The sequence below is a fragment of the Aquila chrysaetos genome, chromosome Z (genome assembly GCF_900496995.4).
Source record: "Aquila chrysaetos chrysaetos chromosome Z, bAquChr1.4, whole genome shotgun sequence".
NCBI lineage: Eukaryota > Metazoa > Chordata > Aves > Accipitriformes > Accipitridae > Aquila > Aquila chrysaetos.
This window is the reverse complement of record NC_044030.1, coordinates 11,583,006-11,603,320: the sequence shown is the minus strand read 5'-3', so window position 1 is coordinate 11,603,320 and position 20,315 is coordinate 11,583,006. Positions and strand designations below refer to the sequence as shown.

Genomic DNA, 20,315 nt, shown 5'->3' with positions numbered 1-20,315 from the left:
GTTCTGATTATCAAATATTTGCAATTAATTTTAAAATAGTTAAAATTCCCTTACTGAATGAGTTCATGTTCAAGAATCATGTGCAGAAAAAGGAGTTATGACTCTTTAGAAAAAACGTATCAGTAACAAACTATTCTCAGCTGTGTTCTACAGACAGCAAACTCAATTCCCTTTTGATTTTATTCCCAGCATGTCTAGGTGTGAGATCAGAATCCAGGCACAAATGCCTGCAGAAATTGAGAGGAAAGCAGGTGTCATTCCCATCTACATGAGACGTCTTTCACCTTGGGAAAGTGGTCAAGGGACTCCAACCCATGCTGCTGTAAAAAACATCCTCCTTTGTCTCCTCCTCATATCTTTAGTGTCAGGACACGGACCTGTCATGCTGAGACCCCAGCGCTCTCCCATTCTGACCTGGACGCCAGAGCAACCTGACCAGCTTCTTCATCTGAAGTCTTATTCAGTCTATAGTGTCTTAATGTGTTCCTATAGCACCCAATTTAACCCATCAAAACAACATGCCTTTGAGCATACATTATAGGTTTATAACTGCAATTGCCTGCAGTATAACCACTGTGATATTAAAGCTGTAATAAAGCTGTTTGAATAAAATGAAATGCATCCATTTTCAGAAACAAATCCAGTGCTGGAGGAGGAAAAGAACAGAGAGATCAGAATTAGTATTATCCTTTTCTGATATCTCTTTATTTTATAAAATATTGCACACATGAGTTACATGGGTTGGGATAATGAGAAATGAACATCTCTGCTTGGGATGTCTTTCAAAGCCATCATTCAAGAAATGTATAACAAACAATCACAGGTTAATAATTATTATACACCCTTGGAGAAATGAGACCAGACAGTTAAATTTAGTCCACAGTGTGTTTGAGAGGCAATTGCTCTAAACCAAATTTCATCATGTTGCAGGCTGTGTCCAATCAATTACAGAATTTATGCTTTTAACATGCATTTTAATAATTTAAATACAACTGCTAAATAGAGTCACAGGAACATGAGAGGATTTCTGTGCCGTTTCGTTGATCAGATTTCACAATATGTCATCCGGGATAAAGCTGTATACATGCTGCAAATGGTCTAGGCAGGGCACTTGCAGAGGGAATGGGTACATCAAATGTGCTGCAAATCCTCTTCTCAGGATTCTCATCCGGTGCCACTGACTGCAAGGCTCCCTCTGCCATCAGTGGCAACGGGAACCAAAGCACCAAAAATGTTAATTTTTGGTTCATCTTCTCTCCGCATGAGTTATAAATCCAAACTAGAGACTGAAAAATATTTTTGTTTGCAAACAATTTTTTGAGTAACAAATTTTTCTTTCTCCTCTACTCTCTCACAATCCCTTTGTTTACTCCCATTCAAAATAATTTGAGTTCCATGATAGTTATACAGAAAGTTTAGAAGTCTCTGGAGTAGCACACTGTATAACATACATTGAAGAAAGCAGAAGTCTCAAACAAAAGGAGGAGAAAGGAAAGCTGTGAAAGAAGGTAAATTGCGAAAGCAATTCAACTTCCAGCTTTTAGCAAGCTGAAAAGTGTACAACAGGAGGAAACTCTCAGGGTAAAATCCATCTACACACCAAGGCAGCAGAAGGTCTGTCTGCCTTTTAAGCCTCAAAGGACATCACCATTTAGGTGCTAAGCCCTCCTGCTGGATGGCAATGCAGAAGCAATTATCATCCTTGGGGAACATGCTGCCGAGAGCTTCCCTGTGAGTCAATCTTGAAATGATCTCTTTCCTCTTACAATGCAGGAAGCATTTTCCATCCCCACCTGCAGATTTCAGTGTATGCTTATAGTGCAAAGGCTGGAATGCTGGACAAGGAAAACCAAATTTTCCACTGTTTTATAACTGCAGACCCATGTTGACCTGAACATGGCGGTCACTGAGAGAAGGAATTGGGCTAGGAAAGTGCAATGAAAGGGCTACTCTTCTGAGTTTGTGGGAGTCCTTATTTCATAAAGAAAGTGAGGGAAACTTCATAGCACATGACATTACAGGCATCTAACTTCATCCAACATGAAAACAAGAAGAAAACCATGATCACAGTTTCAAAGCAATCTAGCTGGTGGAAATGGAGAGTGAGTGACTGAAGCCAGCTCTGGGATCCTGGAAGGCAGAAAGGCAGACTGTCCTTTGGACTGTAAATGGGTGTATTTTAGCATATGGTGCAGGTTTTACAACCTGCTCTTGCACCCTCTGCTTGGTGTAAGACACTTCCCAGATTAGGAGGAGGTGCTGGGTGCATGGAACCACACCGCTACCCACATACAAGGTCTGACGCTGCCCTCTTTAGAGAGAGTGACAAAACCCCTGCTGCTGCAAGCACTGCAAGGCTCTTGAATTTGCACCCTCCATTACAGAGATGGAGCAGCTGCTGGGCTGTGCACTGCTCAGCTGGGGATGCAGCTCACCTCCCACCCCTCCAGACTTGCCTCCTCACCCCTTCCAATGCAGAGGAGGGAGGACAGCCAGGTAGCTGACAAAACCTAACAGAAATTAATGCTGAGGACTGTGAGGTGGTCATAATGTGGTAACAGGAGCTATGTAAGGATCTCCAGTAATTATTTTATTTATATTGAGGGCCTTGGGGTCCTTGAGGGTTTTTTTTTTTAGCATCCAAACCTCAGTAAACTGTTGCATCATAGTAGCATGATGTCAGGACTGCTAAATGAGTAAGACAGCACTGGTCATTCTGTGCTCACTGTGCAGATATCCAAGCATTTTAATGTTTAGCAGCCCAAGCAGAGTTTCCTCTTTTTTCCCACTGTCTTGGGCAGTTGCAAGTGCTTTGCTTCAAGTGAAGTTGACACCAGTGGTCTGAAAACACTAAACTATGCTCTTGTGGCCAGAACCAGAATGAACTATGGTTATTTAAAAAAAAAATAAGGTTGTGATGTAGCAGAGATTAGCTCACATTACAGGAAAACAGCAGAGGAAGTTACATACTTTCCAGTTTTGTTCTTCGTAATGGTTGGCAGAGCTTTTCAAGCTTACCTTTCAGAAACCAAGGCTACTCCTGGTAGCCCCACAGATGGCTGCTCTCCACTGCTGTTTCTTGGATAGACTTAACCAGTGTGTCCCAGTTATGGAAGCCACACCAACCGCTCACTCACTGGCACTCCTGCTTTGCAGGGATAATGCACATCCCTGCCTCTGGCTCTATTTCATATCAGCAATGAGGCTCTGGGACAATTATTTCTCATTGCCCAAAGAAATAGAAGGTTAAACCTGTCCTCAGAGGAACAAAATTTCTCTGGCACGGAAGTATCCATTACAATTTGGAGAACTTTTAGCAGGGAATCGACATTTGGTGTTTGGAGGTGGACTGTGGACCATGTGTAACCAAGGCAGTCTTATCTTTGCTCTGCAGATGGACAGTCTGCAACATGTCTTGTGCAGAGTGTGAACTCCCCCTTTTTCCACCTTCTCCTAACTGGTAGGTTGTCTCTGAAGGCCACTCACGGCAGGCACCCACCTTCCTTCTGTGCCTGTAAACTGCAGCACAAGGAAAGGTGGCTAGCAAACGTTGCAGTGGGGCTTACAGCAGTTAGGAGCTGCTGTCAGGAAGGGAAAACCAGAAACAGAAGGCAAAGATTGGAAGGGAAAAGGAGATAAACAAGTGACACAACCTGCCACATTTCTGCAAGAGGGGCTGCGTTTCTCCCTGCTTTTGGCACAGGGAGGACCATACTTCAGGCAGAGGCAATTAAACACACCTCGGAGACCTACCAGGTGCAGGACAAGCCCTTTGGGCTGAGTTTCTCCCTTAGCACCAAACAGCTTTGTTGCAGGAAAAGGCAGGAAAGATGATGGGCTGCAATGCTTGAGGCAAGCTTTTGGGTGAGATCTTAACAGACATCAAATGAACCTCACTGTAGATTTCCCACTTTTGAAAACGTAAGGCTCCATGCTTGACAAGAGTTTGCCCGTCCATGTAACGTGAGATGCAGGTAGCTGCCAGTGGTCCTGCAGGCTCCTGTTTTGACTCTGTCAATCTTATGTTCATGAGCGTCAAAGAGGGTGTGGAAGTTAAAAGGAAAAAGAAAGTGGCCTATGGCTTCAGAAACATCCTTTTTCTACAAAAGGAAGTGAGTATGTGAAAAGAAAATAGTAAAGAGTATCCCCCAAAAGATTAAATTCTGCAATCTTTTTTTTTTTTTTTAAATAATACTTGAAAACATATGAGGAAGGGAGGAAAATGGTAAAAGCCAAGAGTGTAAATGCAGAAGGACATGGAGGGACCTTTTAGGAAGGGAAGTGCTGCCAGCAAAACGTTGGTTTGCTTTCCCTGGGGAACTCTGTGCTCCTGGAAATGCCTAATATAGGTACTGAGTTAGCACAGCCAGCACCCTTGCCAACCCGAGGAGTCCAGGCTTGGTGGCCAGGGGTCAGCCCTGTCGTTTGGGAGGTATAGTCCCACTCAGGGAGGTAGAGCCCACGGTAGGGGGGTGCAGTCCAACTTCTCGCCTGGCAGAGGAACAAGCTGTTTCTCCTCCCCCTAAAGCGGGGCTTCTCGTGGACCTGCCATTCAGGAGACCATGGGCCTGTCCGAGTCAGTCTGGACAAGTGGACACAGGGGATCACCGGGCCCATCCCTCAGACCGACGGGGTGGCCACAGCCCTCTCGTACATGCGTTCCAAGATGCGGTGGATGCTGGCGAAGCCTGGCCGGTCAGCAGGCAGCTTGCTCCAGCACAGGCGCATCAGGTTGTAGAGCTCCAGGGGACAATTGTCCGGGCAGGAGAGGACGTTCCCATCCCTCACATAGTAGATGACCTCCTCATGAGCCATCCCGTAGTAGGGCTGCATGCCGTAGGAGAAGATCTCCCACAGCACCACACCGTAGGCCCACACGTCAGACTCTGTGGTGTAGCGGTTGTAGAAAATGGACTCAGGGGGCATCCAGCGGATGGGGATGGCATCGTTCTCATTCGCTTTGTAATAGTCAGCTGAATACATGTTCCGCGAGAGACCAAAATCGGCGATTTTGACCACCATGTTCTCCCCCACCAGGCAGTTCCTGGTAGCCAAATCCCGGTGGACAAATTTGCGCTCAGAGAGGTACGCCATGCCAGCAGCCACCTGCTTGGCAATGCAGAGCTGGCTGGTGCAGCACAGCGCCATGGGGTTGGGGAGGCGGACCCGTGGGTCCAGGCTACTGTGCACCAGGCTGCAGAGGTTGCGGGGCGAGCGGTCACGCAGGTACTCGTTGAGATCCCCGTAGGCCATGTACTCGAACAGCAGGCACATCGGTTTCCCAACAGCGCACACACCTGAAGAAGATAGATGCACCATGCAAGTCATTTGGGTAGCACAGAGGGCTCTGTTGTGCAAAACCAAAAGACTCAGAAAATACTTACACAAAGGGGAGACTTTCAACAATGCGTGAAGGGACATAGAGAAACATGAAGCATGCAAATACCACCAAGTTTTCAAGCATCCCTTTGTGTCTTTGAAGCTCCTTCACCAGGGATCTATTGCTGAACTCTGTGGGAGATGCTAACAAGTCATGTAGTTGCCTGATTTCTCTGGACATCCCAGGAAAAAGATACACTTTTGGAGCTATGTTTAATTAAGAGCCCAATCCTGCTTAAGTTGGCATTAACGGAAGTATTGCCTCTTCCCAGCTGCAACTGGAAGGACATATTTTCAGGAAGTAACCTTTACAGTTCTGATCATGGTATTTTTTAATTCTTTTGCTTCTTGTAATTATTGTACTTATACTGATATGGGTGTAGGGGCTACACATATGCAGGAAGACTTCAGGAGTAATCACAAAGGGCATGTTCAAGGGTTCAGTGGAATCCTGGAGATGCAAAGACACTCCCATTACAACTTCTGGATTCTTCTTTTTTTTTTAAACAGCTCATGCAGAAAATGTTGGTTGCAGAAATTACTTTTATCATGACAGATGCTCAAAAATGAGAGAAGAAGACAAAGAAAAAACAGACGTCAGAGAGAGTTGCCACATCTGATAGATGCAGAACCTAGTCCCACTGAAGGGCACATACTTGGACCTACTCAACCTTTACTCGGGGCCAGCATCAGTACAGGACCCCAATCCCATATTGCTGAGCATACAGTGATCTGGCAAAAATATTTGCGTGCCAATTACTAAATTGCCAACCGGCAAAAGCCAGCCTTTAAAATGTATGTGTTTTGCTTTCTTAGGGCCATCATTTAGCAACTGGTGATCCAATTTATTGTGAAATCTGAAGTTCTTGTTGATGACCTAACACTTGAATATTTGAGGAAAAACAGATAGCTGTTCCCAGTGTGATAAAATCAGGATCTGACAAGCATGAGGAATGTATGTGAGAGCTTTATCATCTAAGCTGCCTTAACAACGTGGCTGTTTTCTCCACACCCCCACAATGTCAAACTAGTCTGTTCCTGTACCTTTGCCCTTTCCTGACCTAAAATGTGTTGACAATAAACACAATGTTTATTTGAGTTTGGGGTATTTCCTGCTTTTCTTTTCTATAGACAAATTACTTGCATCAACCCAGCTTTCCCAAAACTGGGGTTTATCTATTTCCAAATTTTGTGGAGCTTCCTATTGAAATAAATGAAGTTCTCAGCTGCCTGTTCACAGGGATCAGATCTGCATACAACAACTTAGAGCAGGATTGCCAGGTGAAGGTGGCTAGCAACATCTAGTTCAGTCAAAAACTGAAAATTTACTGAAATAAAATTTGGTCGGCAGCTTTCTTCTCAGAATAATGTCGTATTAGCCAAGCTGCAGCATTGAGAATTTCTAAACAAATCAAGGGAGGGAAGGGAAGGGGAAGGGGAAGGGGAAGGGGAAGGGGGAGACCATTTTTGCAGTTGGCATTTTTTGTTTATTTGTTTCATTTTGTTTTTTTAATGCTGGTGACTGCTCAGACATCACAATAGTAAGTGGGACCATAAAACTAACACAACTTGTGCTTAGTTTTTTTAAGTACCAGCAAAATATATTGCAGCTCTAGGAAGCTTGTGCTTTCCCTGTGTGACATCTTGTGCCAATGTTATTAAACTGGAAGCAGAGCTAGGCAGCAAGATGGCCAACAGTATACTCAATGCAGGACAAAAAGGGTTTATTACGATGCACCATCCTGTTAAGGTAACACCATCAGACCTACGTTTTGAGACTTGTTCTGGTGGACAATTTAGCAGAGCATGCAGTGGCACATAGAAAAGCTCACCTCTTCTGCAAGAGGCATTTTCTTTTGCAAAAGAGACCAATATTGCCATTTGCATTAAACACCAGTCATGCATATGTGTTTACCCCTGCATGCCCAACAAGCCCACAGCAGATTTGCAGTAGGTGGTACCCTGGACATGGGCACCTCATTCAGATACCTAAAAGCTTGACAATATTCGGGTTGTCAAACTCTGCCATGAGGGCTGCCTCCCTCTGAAAGTCAGCCTGCATGTCTGCGGATGCTTCCTCCTTCAGCATTTTCACTGCCACCATTGTGAAAGGCTCATATGGCAGCAGCCCTGGGGCCCTGCAGGGAGAGGGGAGAAAGGAAAGCATCAGTGATGGATGCATGCACACCAAATGTAGGGTCTGTTTCTGATGCAAAAGGATAGGCTGACAGAAAAAAAGAAAAGGAAAAAAAAAAAAGGTGGAAGGCCCCAGCACCGACTGAAAGAACATGAAAGACCATCTTCACCTCTCAGGCATATCTGCATTGCATAGTACAGACACATTTAATTTAGTTCAGAGGGGACTAAATCCAGTATAGCTTTTTTTGATCACTGCTCTTTCTGCTTACAGACTCTTTACTATGACCGGTAAAGAAATAAATAAATAACAGGTTGGTAAGCCTCCCTGGGTTGAAGGTCACATCAGAAACTTCATGGAGGGCAGGATGGACTCTTCAGTCCAAACAATTTGCTTTTGGGGTATAATAATTGAGCTTACCAGAGTTAAAAATAAACCAATTTTATATGAAAATGGTGAAAGAGCCTCTTTTCACTGAATATTGTCCCATACCTGGCATAATGGTGGCACTGGTACATCTGGCTACTATTACAGTGAAAGTAACAATTACAGTAAGTATGTTCCCCTGGTTTTGTAAGGAAAATAGCATTTTGCCACCGTTCTCTGTGTGTGTGTGGCATGTGTGTGTGCCTGTAATTCAACAAGTTATAAACCCATTAGCTAATTTCAGCTGAATTTAACGTGGTGGAGCTGAGGTCTAGGAAACAGTAATGCTCATGCAAGTTTTGGGGAAACAGGTGACAGGACATAAGGGACAAAGCATACAGGTGCCCTGTCTGATGAACAACGCAATGCGTGAATACACCCATGTTAAGACACTGGTGAATCTTCAGCTAGAGTTTAGAGACACAAATCTATAGGAAACAGAGCTTCCTGACTTGGAGCAATCACAGACTCATTTTGTTTTCTTATCCACAGGTCACAGCGCCCTCAACAAGTTTAATTAGATGGGCTTGCCAAAGATTTAGGGGCAGCTGTTGCCAAAGAAGAGTAACTTTCCACTCTTCAAACATGCGTCAAACCTCAGATGTGCATTTTGTTGACCACATGAATTCTTCCCATTGGTCCTGCAGTTAAAACACACTCCTTACAGGTAGCCAGCCAGAGGCCATGGAAAGCGGTGCCCATTTACATGTTGTGTTACTACGCCAGCTCGACTGCCCTCCCATTGCTCAAATGCCAGGTTATTTTACTCCTTCAGTAGCCCCAAGAGGAGGTTCTGATTTCCAAAGCAAACTTCCAGTTTCCTTGTCATCTACTCCAGACATACGACAGTTGCAACAGTTGCACTTGGATGCTGTAAATGTCAAATGTCAGAAGATGGCAGGGTGCCCATCAAGAAAGGAATCTCACAGGTGGCCAGATCGCAGCTGAGACGCTCAGGCAAGGAGGTCCAGCATGCCAGAGCAGACTCCACACTTGTCTGCTACTGCCTCCATTACAGCAAAATGTCTTCCTTTTTCTCCCATGCTGGCAGCAAGTTTCCAGTCTAGTAGGAGTGGGGAAGTACCAGCACCTACTAGCTGCTGTCTAATCTCAGCACTCAAGAAAGTCAGCAGCAACAGCCTGAAGAAACCAGTAGAGCATTTAAAAGTAAAAAGAGGACGGCCTTTATCTCTTCCAAACAGCCTTATTGTAGATTACCACTCATCACTGGCTAGCAGACCTAGTGCAGTGCCAAAGCAGGGGCAGGCACAGCTTCATCTTGCATGCTTTGGAGACAGAAATTCACCCCAGGCCTGAAGTACACCCATCCATCTACTCTTCACTGAAACCCTGTAATGTAAACTAACCTAAATGTAACTTAAGTGAGATTAAGCTGCACAAAGCCTTTTAACAGGCCTTCAGGCAACAGCAAGTAATTTCACTCTTGGTAGCTCATGTGCTACTTAAGCCCAGTTCTTAGCGGACCTGGGAAAATCACACTGATGTGAGACAAGAGACAGACAAGATCACAGACAGACAAGACAGATAGACAAGAGACAGACTCTGTTTGCAGTCTTGGCAGAGAGCTGTTGAAGTTGACCCCTTTGGTGCCCAAAAGACAGTCTTTCCACAAAGGGATAGGGGCACATCTGCAGGGGAGCAATGGGTAGCTGCTGCTTCTGAAATTAACAGGAGAATTCAGGCAGCAGGCCAGAACATGGCATGTTTTCTAGAAAATAGGTACATTTCTGCTAGAAATGGGAAGCATCAACAGAAATTACCTTGGGCTTCCTCTGTTGTGATTGTCTAAATGCTTAGGAGAGATGCCCACTGTTTGCACACAGGATGGACACCAGCTGTCCTCGCCCTCTTCGCCATCAATGGATTTGTGCAACACTGACAGTATTTGGCTTTTAAGTACCTGTCATTCAAAGAACTAACCAGCGGTGCAGTTAGGGATTTCACTCCGAGCCTATCTACAGAGTGCCTGACTTTAAGTTTCCAGTCAGGTGTTCTTTCCAGAGCAGTAACTGTGAAAAAAACTGAGGAGCAGCTTGAACCTGTATTTGGGATTGTGTCCTGTCTCCCTTCTTCCTCAGCATCACAGCTGGGTAGCTTCTGTTAGATCATTACATGATGAAATTAACATCTACTGAGGCTGGTGGAGACCTACCTTTACCCTACCCTTTGGAGAAATTTGTATTTGGGCAGAAGAGTGCTCTAAATTGGCAGAGGCTCGTTTTGTTGTGGGTTTTTTTAATGAACATCCACACTGTTCTTCAGCTGTATTTGAGACAGCAGGTCAAAGAAACACCCTTTGCACTTGCAAAGAATGTGAGGAGACTTCAGTCAGAGAAACTCTGACCTTAGGGACAGCCTCGTCTCTTGCAGAGACAACAAGCTGTGCCTTTGCAGTGGGGGTCTACTGGACTGCTAGCAAAGACCCCACGTCCAGGCTTTTAGGCAATCCTGGGCTTCAGGCTTAGCCTGGACCATGCAGCTCCAGCTCTGGGAGAAGACTTGCATACTGGTCTGCATTGAACTACATGGGGCTGGTGCTCCAGTAGCATGTGGGGCCAGCGTGGTTCTCCCAGGGGCAGAGGACCCTGAGTCAGCCATCAAACACAGTAGGGACAGACCTGAGCCAGGTCCTGAATCTTGTTTTAAGGACAACTGTTAGGGTAACTGGTTACTTCCTCATCCTTTCCAGTGTGAAGCTGCACCCTGTGAAGACAGCAGCCTTTCAGGAGAAGCTAGTAAACGATAGCCAGACGCTTCCTGTCCTAACATGTTGCTTGACCCAAGAGTGAGTAAACACTGAATCAGGACTCACAGCAAGCCAACTGGCAAAGGCATCGCTGGCACCGTGCACAGAGTTGTGTTTACAGGAGAGGGAGAAATATGAGACCAGAAGAAGTAAGAGGGTTACTAAACTTAGCTTGAGATGTCCATTTAACACATTTAGACAAGTACATTTTATCCATCTGAGATGGGAAGGCAACAATTTGAGTTGTGATAGCTTCAGTAACAGGGAGGGATGCACAGCTGGCACTACTGGATCAGAGTCTGCACTGATCTGCCAGAGGTGCACAGAAATGCCAGTGGCTTACATGTTCCCTGGAAATACAAGGCTTTGAAGGGACTTTTGATAGAGATATTAATAAAAATAAGGATGCCCCTCAGAAGAAATATTTCTGTGGCTCCTCCCTGAGCCACAGAGAGCAGGCATATCTGAGGGTATGGTACTCTCCATTTTGCAAGTGCTAGCTATGAAGATGTGTTGCTTTTTTTCTTGCCCTTCTCTTTTTCTCCCAGTTTCCACTGACAATTACAAAAACATTTTATTAAAAGAAATTGCAGCACTGGGGTGGATGAAATCCACATAAAAGGTCTCTACACCACTTTAGCACTTGCTTAACCCAGTGAGTTAGTGACATTTGAATGCCCTTTGAGACGTCCTGCTTGATGTGGGTGAGAGTCATTTCCAGCTCAGAAGGGTCTGCGCAGCAGTTATACTGAAGCTCCCAGTGCAGGGCCAAAGCGGCACTTGGCAGGAAGACCGCTTGCCCTGCTTGCACACCCGCACCGTGGTGAAGACCCCCACCACACAAGCGGGATGGCGATGCTCCGCAGGGCATCCTGAGCACTGTGCTGAGGTTGGGATAAGGACTTCCCTGTGCCCCTGCGCTGGCTGGCGTGCGGCGCCCCGAGCACAGCTGTGGTGCAGTTCCTGCAGCTTTGTTCTCGTTTCAAGCTCAGATCCGTTTGGCTTTGCCATCCAGGCTAACAATCAATCACAGGCTAAGCATCTGTGATTTTCCCACTGCGTGCCCTTCGAACTTTGTTATTTTTAGCTCTGTCTGTATTAAAGAAAAGTATGCCTGCGTTTCTTCCATTAGAAAAAATGCATCCCCTCATTAGAAAAAAAATCCATCACAGCTATTGAAACTGTTTCCCTGCTCTAACGCATTTAACCTGCGTGTAACTCATTTCCTAGCATATACATCAACAGCATAACTATAAACATTAAAAGTATCTGCAATTATGACTGCTTTTTGCAGGGAGAGTCCTTTGTCTTCGAAGACAATGGGAGCAGTCCCACCAGGCAGGTCTTGGCCTGTGGGGGACTCTGATACTCCCCTGGTTTTTTTGAGGTCATCATACACTTCTCCAGATACAGCTACAAAATCAGCCACATCCCAGACTTGTTAACTTGTGAAGGACAAAGAAAACCATCCTGAGTAAACATGGAAGTGGACAGTCTGTCCACTTTCTTTCAGGAATTTGGGGATGGGATTTTCTGAGGAGACCAGTACTGGCCAAGGACTGTCCTACAGAAATTACGGACTCTGTCAAGGCTAACAAGACACCCTCCATGCACCCCAGTCTAGGCAGGACTGGGTTCATCTCTGGGTTTTTCAATGAAACATTTTTTGTATCTGAAGAAGTGCATGATCTCACCTCCCATGAGATTTAACAGAAATGGGATCTCATCTAATACCTTAAATTTAAAACAGGCAACAATGGCTGCAAATTCCAAGAATAAAAAATGAGTAACTAAAGGGGACACACAGAAAAAAAATTATTGGCCTAAGTGGGTTGGGTTTTTAGGGGATTTTTGCTTTGGTTTGGTTTGGCCACTGAATCAAATGGAAACTGGGTCAGGACCTAACTGTAGCATGACACATTGCCTTCTGTGGTAATTACTGGCCAGTGTTGGCGTTATAATGGAGGACACCACACACTGACAATTCATAAATACTGGAAAATGCAAGAATTTCACAATAGGTCACATGTCACAGGCAATATTCTTGGCAAAACAGTGATGATAAATATAGCTAAGCTTTTACACCAGACTTTGGTATGTGAGTAAGACATTATATCTGCTAGAGAGAAGAACAGGAGAGTCATCTGTGACAAAAGTTTAACAAATACAAACAGAAAGCAGTGGACAGCAGGAACAGTTCTTCAAGCCTGAGTGTACCATTTGGTACACATGCAATTGATCTTGGTTTGAGTGAAAGAATGAATGATTTCCAGTGCCCAGATAAGCGGTTGGCCAACTGCCAATTTTTCCCGGGCACCTCCAGATAAAGCGAACTCACATACAGGCCGCTTACCTTGCTTGGAAGACTCTCCCAAATGCTCCTTCCCCAATATCTCTCACGTATTCAATATTGTTCCTGGGATACTCCAAGCTGAGCAATTTTGGATTGAGGAGAAGGGGCATCCGCTGGTACATTGGGTTGGGGTGCAGACGGTCCAGGAGGAGTTCAGAGGGCAGAGTGGTGAGCGTCGGTGTCTCTGACTCTCTGCAATGACAGAGCAGTTTTCAGTCAGTGTGTACACAGCCCTCAACCAGGAAATAACTATGTGCACCTCCTCTGGGGCTGGTTTCTTGCATGATGGAAAAGGAAGGTGCAGCAGGGCTGTCGAAAGAGCCTTGCAGCAAGGCATCATGTCATGTCCCCAAAACGGTCTCCAGACCACCTTCTGCTCTGGCACAGGAACTCGCCAGAGCTTGCACTGGGCTGCCACAGGCAAAGGGAGGGCTGCTCCCCACCACCACCAGGTGTTTGCAGTACTGTGCTCTTAGAAACAGGCAAGACCTTTTTCAAAGCAGCATTTGCTGCCTCGAATTAAGCCCCTAGCTTTACCTTTTTTTGTTTTTCCACTGCTTTCGCCGACGGCAGCAAACCAGGGTGACAATGCCGAGGATCACAACCAGGGCAAAGCTGGAGATGATTGAGATGATAACAGTCATGGAGTATGTAGGGGAAAAGGGAAGAGGAGGAGGGGGGAGATGTGGAGTCTCTCCATTTGGTTTTCTTGTTCCTAGTGGTAATGATGCTGTAATGCAAACAAAATCAGAAGGTTATGCCTGTGCTACTTTATAGGGCTTTCTCTAAGAGGTATTTACGGAGTCAGCCTCATGTCCTGAGAATTACTGACATTACAGATACAACTGTATGACCACATGAGAGGACCATACTAGGGAAGCCTCGTTTGCAGAAAGCAAAACACATTTCTGCTTGCCAACGGTGAAAACCCAGGATCTGGTAAAGGCCAAGACACAGTTCCCATTGAGCTAGGAACACAGTTTTGGTAAGGAATGTTTGCAAGAGTTACAGATGGGAGATCCCGTCTGATGGTCTCAACAGTATTCAAATATAGTAATGTCTGCAGTGGGAAAGATCGATGGTCTACAATGTGGACCACAATGTATCGTGTGTCCTAAAAGGAATCTGCAGGGAGGAGTGTATGACCAAGTAAGTACACAGTGATACTTTCCTGAAATATTCCCTTGCCTCCATCAATTTGCATCTCAGTGTCTTTATGGGGCAAATATGTTAAACTAGTGTAAAATACATTTGGCTGTATCATTAGAAAAATAATATTCAGGTAGTCAACTACTGAGTACTTTCTGAGACATTCTAGAAAATGCTAATCCGTACATGCAGTGATTGAGAACAGAAAGAAATTTAAACCATTCTTTTTAACATCAGCTAAACTGATACTGACTTGCATTCTCTTAAGTCCACAGCACCCCTGTTCTGTGTGCAAGCAGAATTGTCTTATTTCAAAACACTGAGATCCAGAAACTGTGCACCCTGGATGAAACATGTTTCAAAAATTGTTCTATTCTTTGAACAAGAAATAAGGGGAAGACTTAGTTTCAACATCACAGAGCGAAGATGTTTCTGTCTTCTTCAGATTTCTTTTTGGTTAGAATTGGTTTTTATCATTGAAAAAAGTTGCCAGAACCAAAGCAACTTTGGAAAATAGCCACAAACCCTACCCTCTCTTCAAAATACAGTGTGGCAAATGCATTTTTCATAATACCACAGGAAATTCGATTTCATCCTTTGGCCTTAATATAATCCAGGGCAAGGTGCTCAATTTGCCTGTCTTCATTTTCCCATCTTTAAGGTGCATATTACACCTTCTGGTTAAATATGCTGAGTGAATCTATGAGAAGAACTAGGACTGGCTGAATCCAGAAGACAGAACAGATCAGTGTGGCTGTGAGCACTCAGGATGCAAACATCTTGCAAACACAGTGGCAGAAATCATAAATTGTAGTTGCCTACCATCTCCACAGGGAGACACGCTGCAGTATTCCCAGGTCACGGATGGGTCTTTTGTGTAGCACCAGGGACGTTCATTCTCACCTCCTGGATTGCGGCAGTAATTCTCAGCATCAGACAACTCAGGAAAAACCTGAGGAGTCCTCCTGTGCAAATGGGGAGCCTTGGGGGAGGAAACAAATTGGATTAGTGTTTCAGTATAATTTTTCCTGCTGGTATTAGCAAAACAAAACAGAACAAAACAAAGGATCAAAGAAAGGCAGAGGTAAAACAGCCTTTCAGTAGCCTGCCAGAATGACAGAGAACCCATCTTGCCATGGGAAGGGGAACTTGCAGATTGAAGTATGGAAGAGGGTTTGAAACACCAGTGAACTCAAGAATGAAGGCAACCTGCCCCCTGCTCAGCCCTTCCACTGTGACTGGCCTGCCTGGCTCTGGGAAACTCTTTGGAAAAGCAGACCTCAAGCATGGCTCTCCATTTGGTGGGTCTCACACTGATGCGCACCTGGTCACTCCACTTCTGGCAGGGAATGCCAGAGGCCGTGATGTTGGCCCAGCCCTGGTAAAACTGGCCATTGCCACTGTAGCAAGTCCCTGAGGAAAAAAAAACATGGGGTCAAGGCATCTCAGGCCATGTCCTGCAGCAAGGACTTGCAAGAGTAAACTTCACGTCATTACATGAGAGCATGTGGCAATTAGCAACAGATCTGAAGCGTGTAAAAGGACCAGACAAGTGCAGGCAGGGAACTGCTTAGCCTGTTGTTCACACTTAAATGGATTTTGAGCTCAATACATAGGATCAAATCTGGTACAACTGCAAGAGGGAACTGGAGCTCTCTCAGATTGAGAAAACAGGCCATGCACCTGCAATGGTTGTGCCACATCTACCTAGTTCACAGCACTTCCATGCAGAAAGTGCAGAGCAGGACCACAGTGAAGCCACCCATGCCAAACCAAGGCAGAAAGCAAATTGCAGCACTGACTGCATGATTTCCAGCCTGCAGTCTTACGGGGGAGCTAACAGGAAGACACCCACATTCCTAGGGTAGGTAGCAGAGGGCTGGGATTCATAAAGTCCCAGTGATACAGTGGTATCCCTCCTCCCTGCCTCTGTGCAGTGCTTGTCCTCTTAGACTGAATGTTTGGAATCAGCCTATGTTTTCCAGCATGTGTGGAAACCACACAGATCTGAAGGAATAGTATCAGTATAAAATAATGCTCTTTATAATGAGGAATGTGTAGTTCACTTTCCATACACAACGCTTACTCCAGCTGCAGAAAAATTAAGCAGAAAATCTTGAGAGAATTTTACTGCAGGAACATGTTCCCAAAACATAAATGTAGACACCACCTGTCCTCACAGGAGACTTTGATGCATGCTGGCATAATCTAGGAAGCAGGAAGACAACAGAGGGGATGCAGTCTTATAGACTTTAACACATGCTAGCTAATCTTATGTAAATTCTGCTGACCAGGGGCTAGAATTCTGGTTGATGGTGTGCATTAGGGTCCACTGCATTATTAACCTTGTTAGATAAATTAACAAGCCAGCAAACACTGTTGTCATAATTTTATTTTCTATTGTGTTCTTGCAGCTCAGAAAAAAGAAAAACAGGAGGAAACCTGACCTGTTTTAAAATAAAGATTTTTTTTTTAAGCAAATCTTTTGCAGCTTCATGAAAGCTTTGTATAAGTTTTGATCCAAGTTTGAAACAAAGGCTATGTGTTTTAATTTATCTTCGCAGATTGTCCTGTTTCTCCTGTTGGAGGAACACAGTAAATGCATCATGATGACTATCTGCTCTTTTCTTCTTGCATTACCCACTGCGCTCAGGATTGCAGTTATGGGTCTTTTATAGACCCTTAGCTTTCTGAACTTTCACCAGGCACTACACATGGGTAGGTAGAAACACCACCATGACAACATTGCTCCATGTCAGTGAGCTTGAACACAGGATCAAGTTCCTGTAGCCCAAGACATGCGAATACCTCAGTATAGGAATGGCTGTGGACTTCATGAGCAAACTGAACCCATCACAAATGCAAATTAAAATGATCTAACTTGGACTTCTTTGACTGATATATAAGCTACCATCTTATGCCTTACATCTGCAACAAGCTAGCAGGCCCCACATGACCAGCACCTGTACCTCTGCAGAGGTGTAAAATCTTGTTAAGCTGCCCTAGAACATAGTTGTGTGTCTAGGCCCAGCATTTTAAATGTCTTGCTTTCAGAGGCAGGGAAAGCAATGCCTGAAACCTGCCTCATGACTGAGCTGGTAACCAACATGAAAAAAGCTTTCGCACAGATCCGAAATAAACGTCAATGTGACACCTTAGAGGAGCAATATGGAGAGCTTTAGGGGCAACAGCAACACTAAGAAAGCACCCCTAAGTCCTTGGTGGCCTGGAAAATGCAGACGCTCTCGTACACGGTCTTGCTACAATGAGGACAGAAGGAATAATAAAGATAGTCCAACTGGGCTTTAATGAATAATTTTGATGGGCAAAATAGAAAATGGTTTGGTTCATGCTCCCCAAACCTTTGTACACATAACAGTGGCTCTAAAGTAAAAAAAGAGGGGGCAATATCAGTAAAATGTGACTGTTATGTCTCTCTGATTCATGACTGAATAGTGCACATCTATGCAATGCCACCCTGGGAAAATACTGCGAAAGCTGAACAAAAAGGTCATACATACACACAAGAGACAGAGGCCATGTCCTGAACTTGCAAACATCCAAGGGAAGACTGAAACCATCCCATGAATGCACCACTCATTTGCTGGCATCCCTCCCTCGTGCTCCTTTCCCCAGGGAGGGGGTGGCTGCAGCTGCAGGCTGTAAGCATGGGGCAGTGATGCTGGAGTGCCCACAGGTTGCTAAAGCCCTTGTCTCCCAGGTGTGCACCACCAGGCGCCTGGGGCTTCGGTGGCCAGGTGGAGCCAAGGCCTTCCCATGAAAGAAAATTCCCCAAAATTCTCAATTTCACTTTTTTTCCCTTTCTCTTTCCAAGCAGAAAGTGTCTGCCACTGCCAAATCTACAGACCTCGTCTGCTCAGAAGCATGGCAAGAGGGAGGTCCTTCCTTCTTCCAACAGGAGAAGTTCAGTGGCTGAGCTTTAAACTCCAGTTGCATGTCAGCTGGAAGAGCTGGATGTGCATGTTTCAGCTGTGACCAGCAGCAGGGCAGGAGGCCAGCAGAAGTCACAGCAGTGCCACAGGGGATGGCTGGGTCTTGCCATTGGTCGTGGGGGTCACGCAAGAAACAGCCAGACTTCAGAGATAATTGGAAGAGAGTACTGGGGCCTTTTGGGTAGTAAGGTCTTGCAAGGCCAGCCTGACGTAGGTAACCATGTCAGTAACAGCATATAAAGCTGGAGTGACCTCAGTAGCAGTGTCAGAAATACCAAATATGGGTAAAGCAAAACTAGAAGCAATGGGTAGAAAGAAGGGGAAACAGCTGGAGGGGAGGGTACAAACTAAAAGCACCATGTCTCTCTGATCGCCTTCAACAGCTCCAGCCCACGTTCTCCCCAAGCTCTGAAAAGCTGGAAATGTGTTTCCCCATGCCTTGGATGTGGAAGTTCAGGCATTCCCTGGTCATAACCTGAATCCAGCCAGCCAGGACCAGAGCAAAACACAAAAATGCTGGGCAAGCTGCAACTTCAACAAAGAATATCATGCCCACCTCTAGAAACATAGAGCCTGGAGCAGCCTACTTACTGGTTATATTCTCCTTCTTAAAATCTGTAAAAAGACAAGACAAGATGTAAGGAGGGGTTGTCCAGGATGTGATATAACTGGGTGCTTGCTTAGGAGCATGCAATGGGAAAAAGTTCCCTCCCAGCAGTGCTTAAGCAGCTTGTTTCTTTGCAATGGCAACTGAATGGCAATTTTGCCATCATTAAGACTGATTTTGGCAATGAGATTGTTATGACCCTCCCAATAAAGAGCCAGGCTTTATTCACTTGAAGGATTTTTCCCCCACCCCAGTCAGATGAGACAGGCAAACAGCCGATGTGACTGTCACAGTTCTGTGCACAGGCACTGACAGGACGGTACCCACCATCAGCCTTTACTTTAGTTGTAAATTACGGATCACATCCTTCTCCCTCCCTCATCAAGACCACAGCTTTCCGGACAACGGGCAGCCTGTGCCACCTTACCAAAAAAAGGGATGTGGGTGCAGGCGCTGGGGTCCTGGTGCAGGCTGGGCAGCCTGTTGCATTCAGGAAGTGTGAGCAGCATCAGCCCTGGCTTGTAAATCCCCTTCTGAGAGTTTTCCTCCATTGAGAGCCATTCCTTAAAGCAGTAGAGATCCTTTACAGCAAGGCAATTCTCTCTACATTATTTTGCAAAAAACAGTGAAATACAGCAGTCAATGTCTTGATAACAATGGCTGCACTTAGCAGTGGTGAGCAGGGGTTGCGCAGGCTGACAGAAATCCATTAACAGTGCTGTGCTTCTTTAAGCCAGTCTGACTGGCTCATAAACCATAAAGGAAACTCTGTATAAAATGTAACAGCTTCCTTTAGGAAACCCACAAAGCTGCTTTTTTAACGAGAAGGGTTATGCTCAGAACACAACACACATCACAGTCTGTGAAGTGTTCATTCCCATCTTTTCCTACAGATTTATTGTCATCTTCTACTAATAAACATCATGTCTGGGAGTTATCTTAGCATTTTTCAGCACATTCTAAAAATCTTACCTATCTTCTGTAAATTGTACATTAAAGTGTCATCTATTAAAGACAGGGGGTGAGCTACAATTCTTAATCTTCTTAAACTAAATATTTGCCTGTATTTTTAATCTCACAGAATCACCCATCCAATTTTCTTCTTTCCTCCACAGACAACTTTCAGTCCCTTTTTTATCTCTCAGCTGTCTGCAGCAAAACCTTTACTGTGCCTGGTAAAACAAGACACCTGTCTCCTACCCAGTGTATTACCTCCATAACAATGTGAAACATTCACTGACAAGAAGTGCTTTGGATGTTTAAAGGTTGCTTAGATCAGAAACTGTTTGTGAAGAAGGCCAAGGCAGAAATACCTGCTCTAGGGAAAAAAAAAAAAAAAAAAAAAGGACAATGTATGCGTGGTTTGCTTATTTGTATACTCATTCCTGAGACCCTGAGTTGCAAAATCAGCTTTGAGGTCATGTGCAGTGATTACTTTTTCTGAGCTTAGCTGAAGTCCTTTACGGATTCACATCCTTCCCAACCATCACACAGTGATGCAGAAAAGTACTGCTGGGGTCCATGGTGAAAGTTTTTGCCAAATT

At 44.9% G+C, this 20,315-nt stretch overlaps 1 protein-coding gene across 2 annotated transcripts in view; it reads right to left on the bottom strand.

Annotated features, from left to right (window-relative positions):
• Positions 1-710: 710 nt before the first annotated feature.
• MUSK (muscle associated receptor tyrosine kinase) overlaps positions 711-20,315 on the bottom strand; it is a 57,904-nt gene continuing 38,299 nt past the window's right edge. Inside the window, exons 10-17 of one of the 2 annotated variants that reach the window (XM_030005759.1) lie at positions 19,199-19,374; positions 18,756-18,779; positions 15,536-15,624; positions 15,034-15,193; positions 13,600-13,792; positions 13,063-13,254; positions 7,369-7,517; positions 711-5,297 (exon numbers count right to left, since the gene is read on the bottom strand). In XM_030005759.1, the coding sequence (XP_029861619.1) occupies positions 4,621-5,297; positions 7,369-7,517; positions 13,063-13,254; positions 13,600-13,792; positions 15,034-15,193; positions 15,536-15,624; positions 18,756-18,779; positions 19,199-19,374 (1,660 nt within the window). In that variant the 3' untranslated portion in view covers positions 711-4,620. The remainder of the gene's footprint in view (positions 5,298-7,368; positions 7,518-13,062; positions 13,255-13,599; positions 13,793-15,033; positions 15,194-15,535; positions 15,625-18,755; positions 18,780-19,198; positions 19,375-20,315) is intronic. The other variant, XM_030005760.1, reaches the window with a different exon arrangement.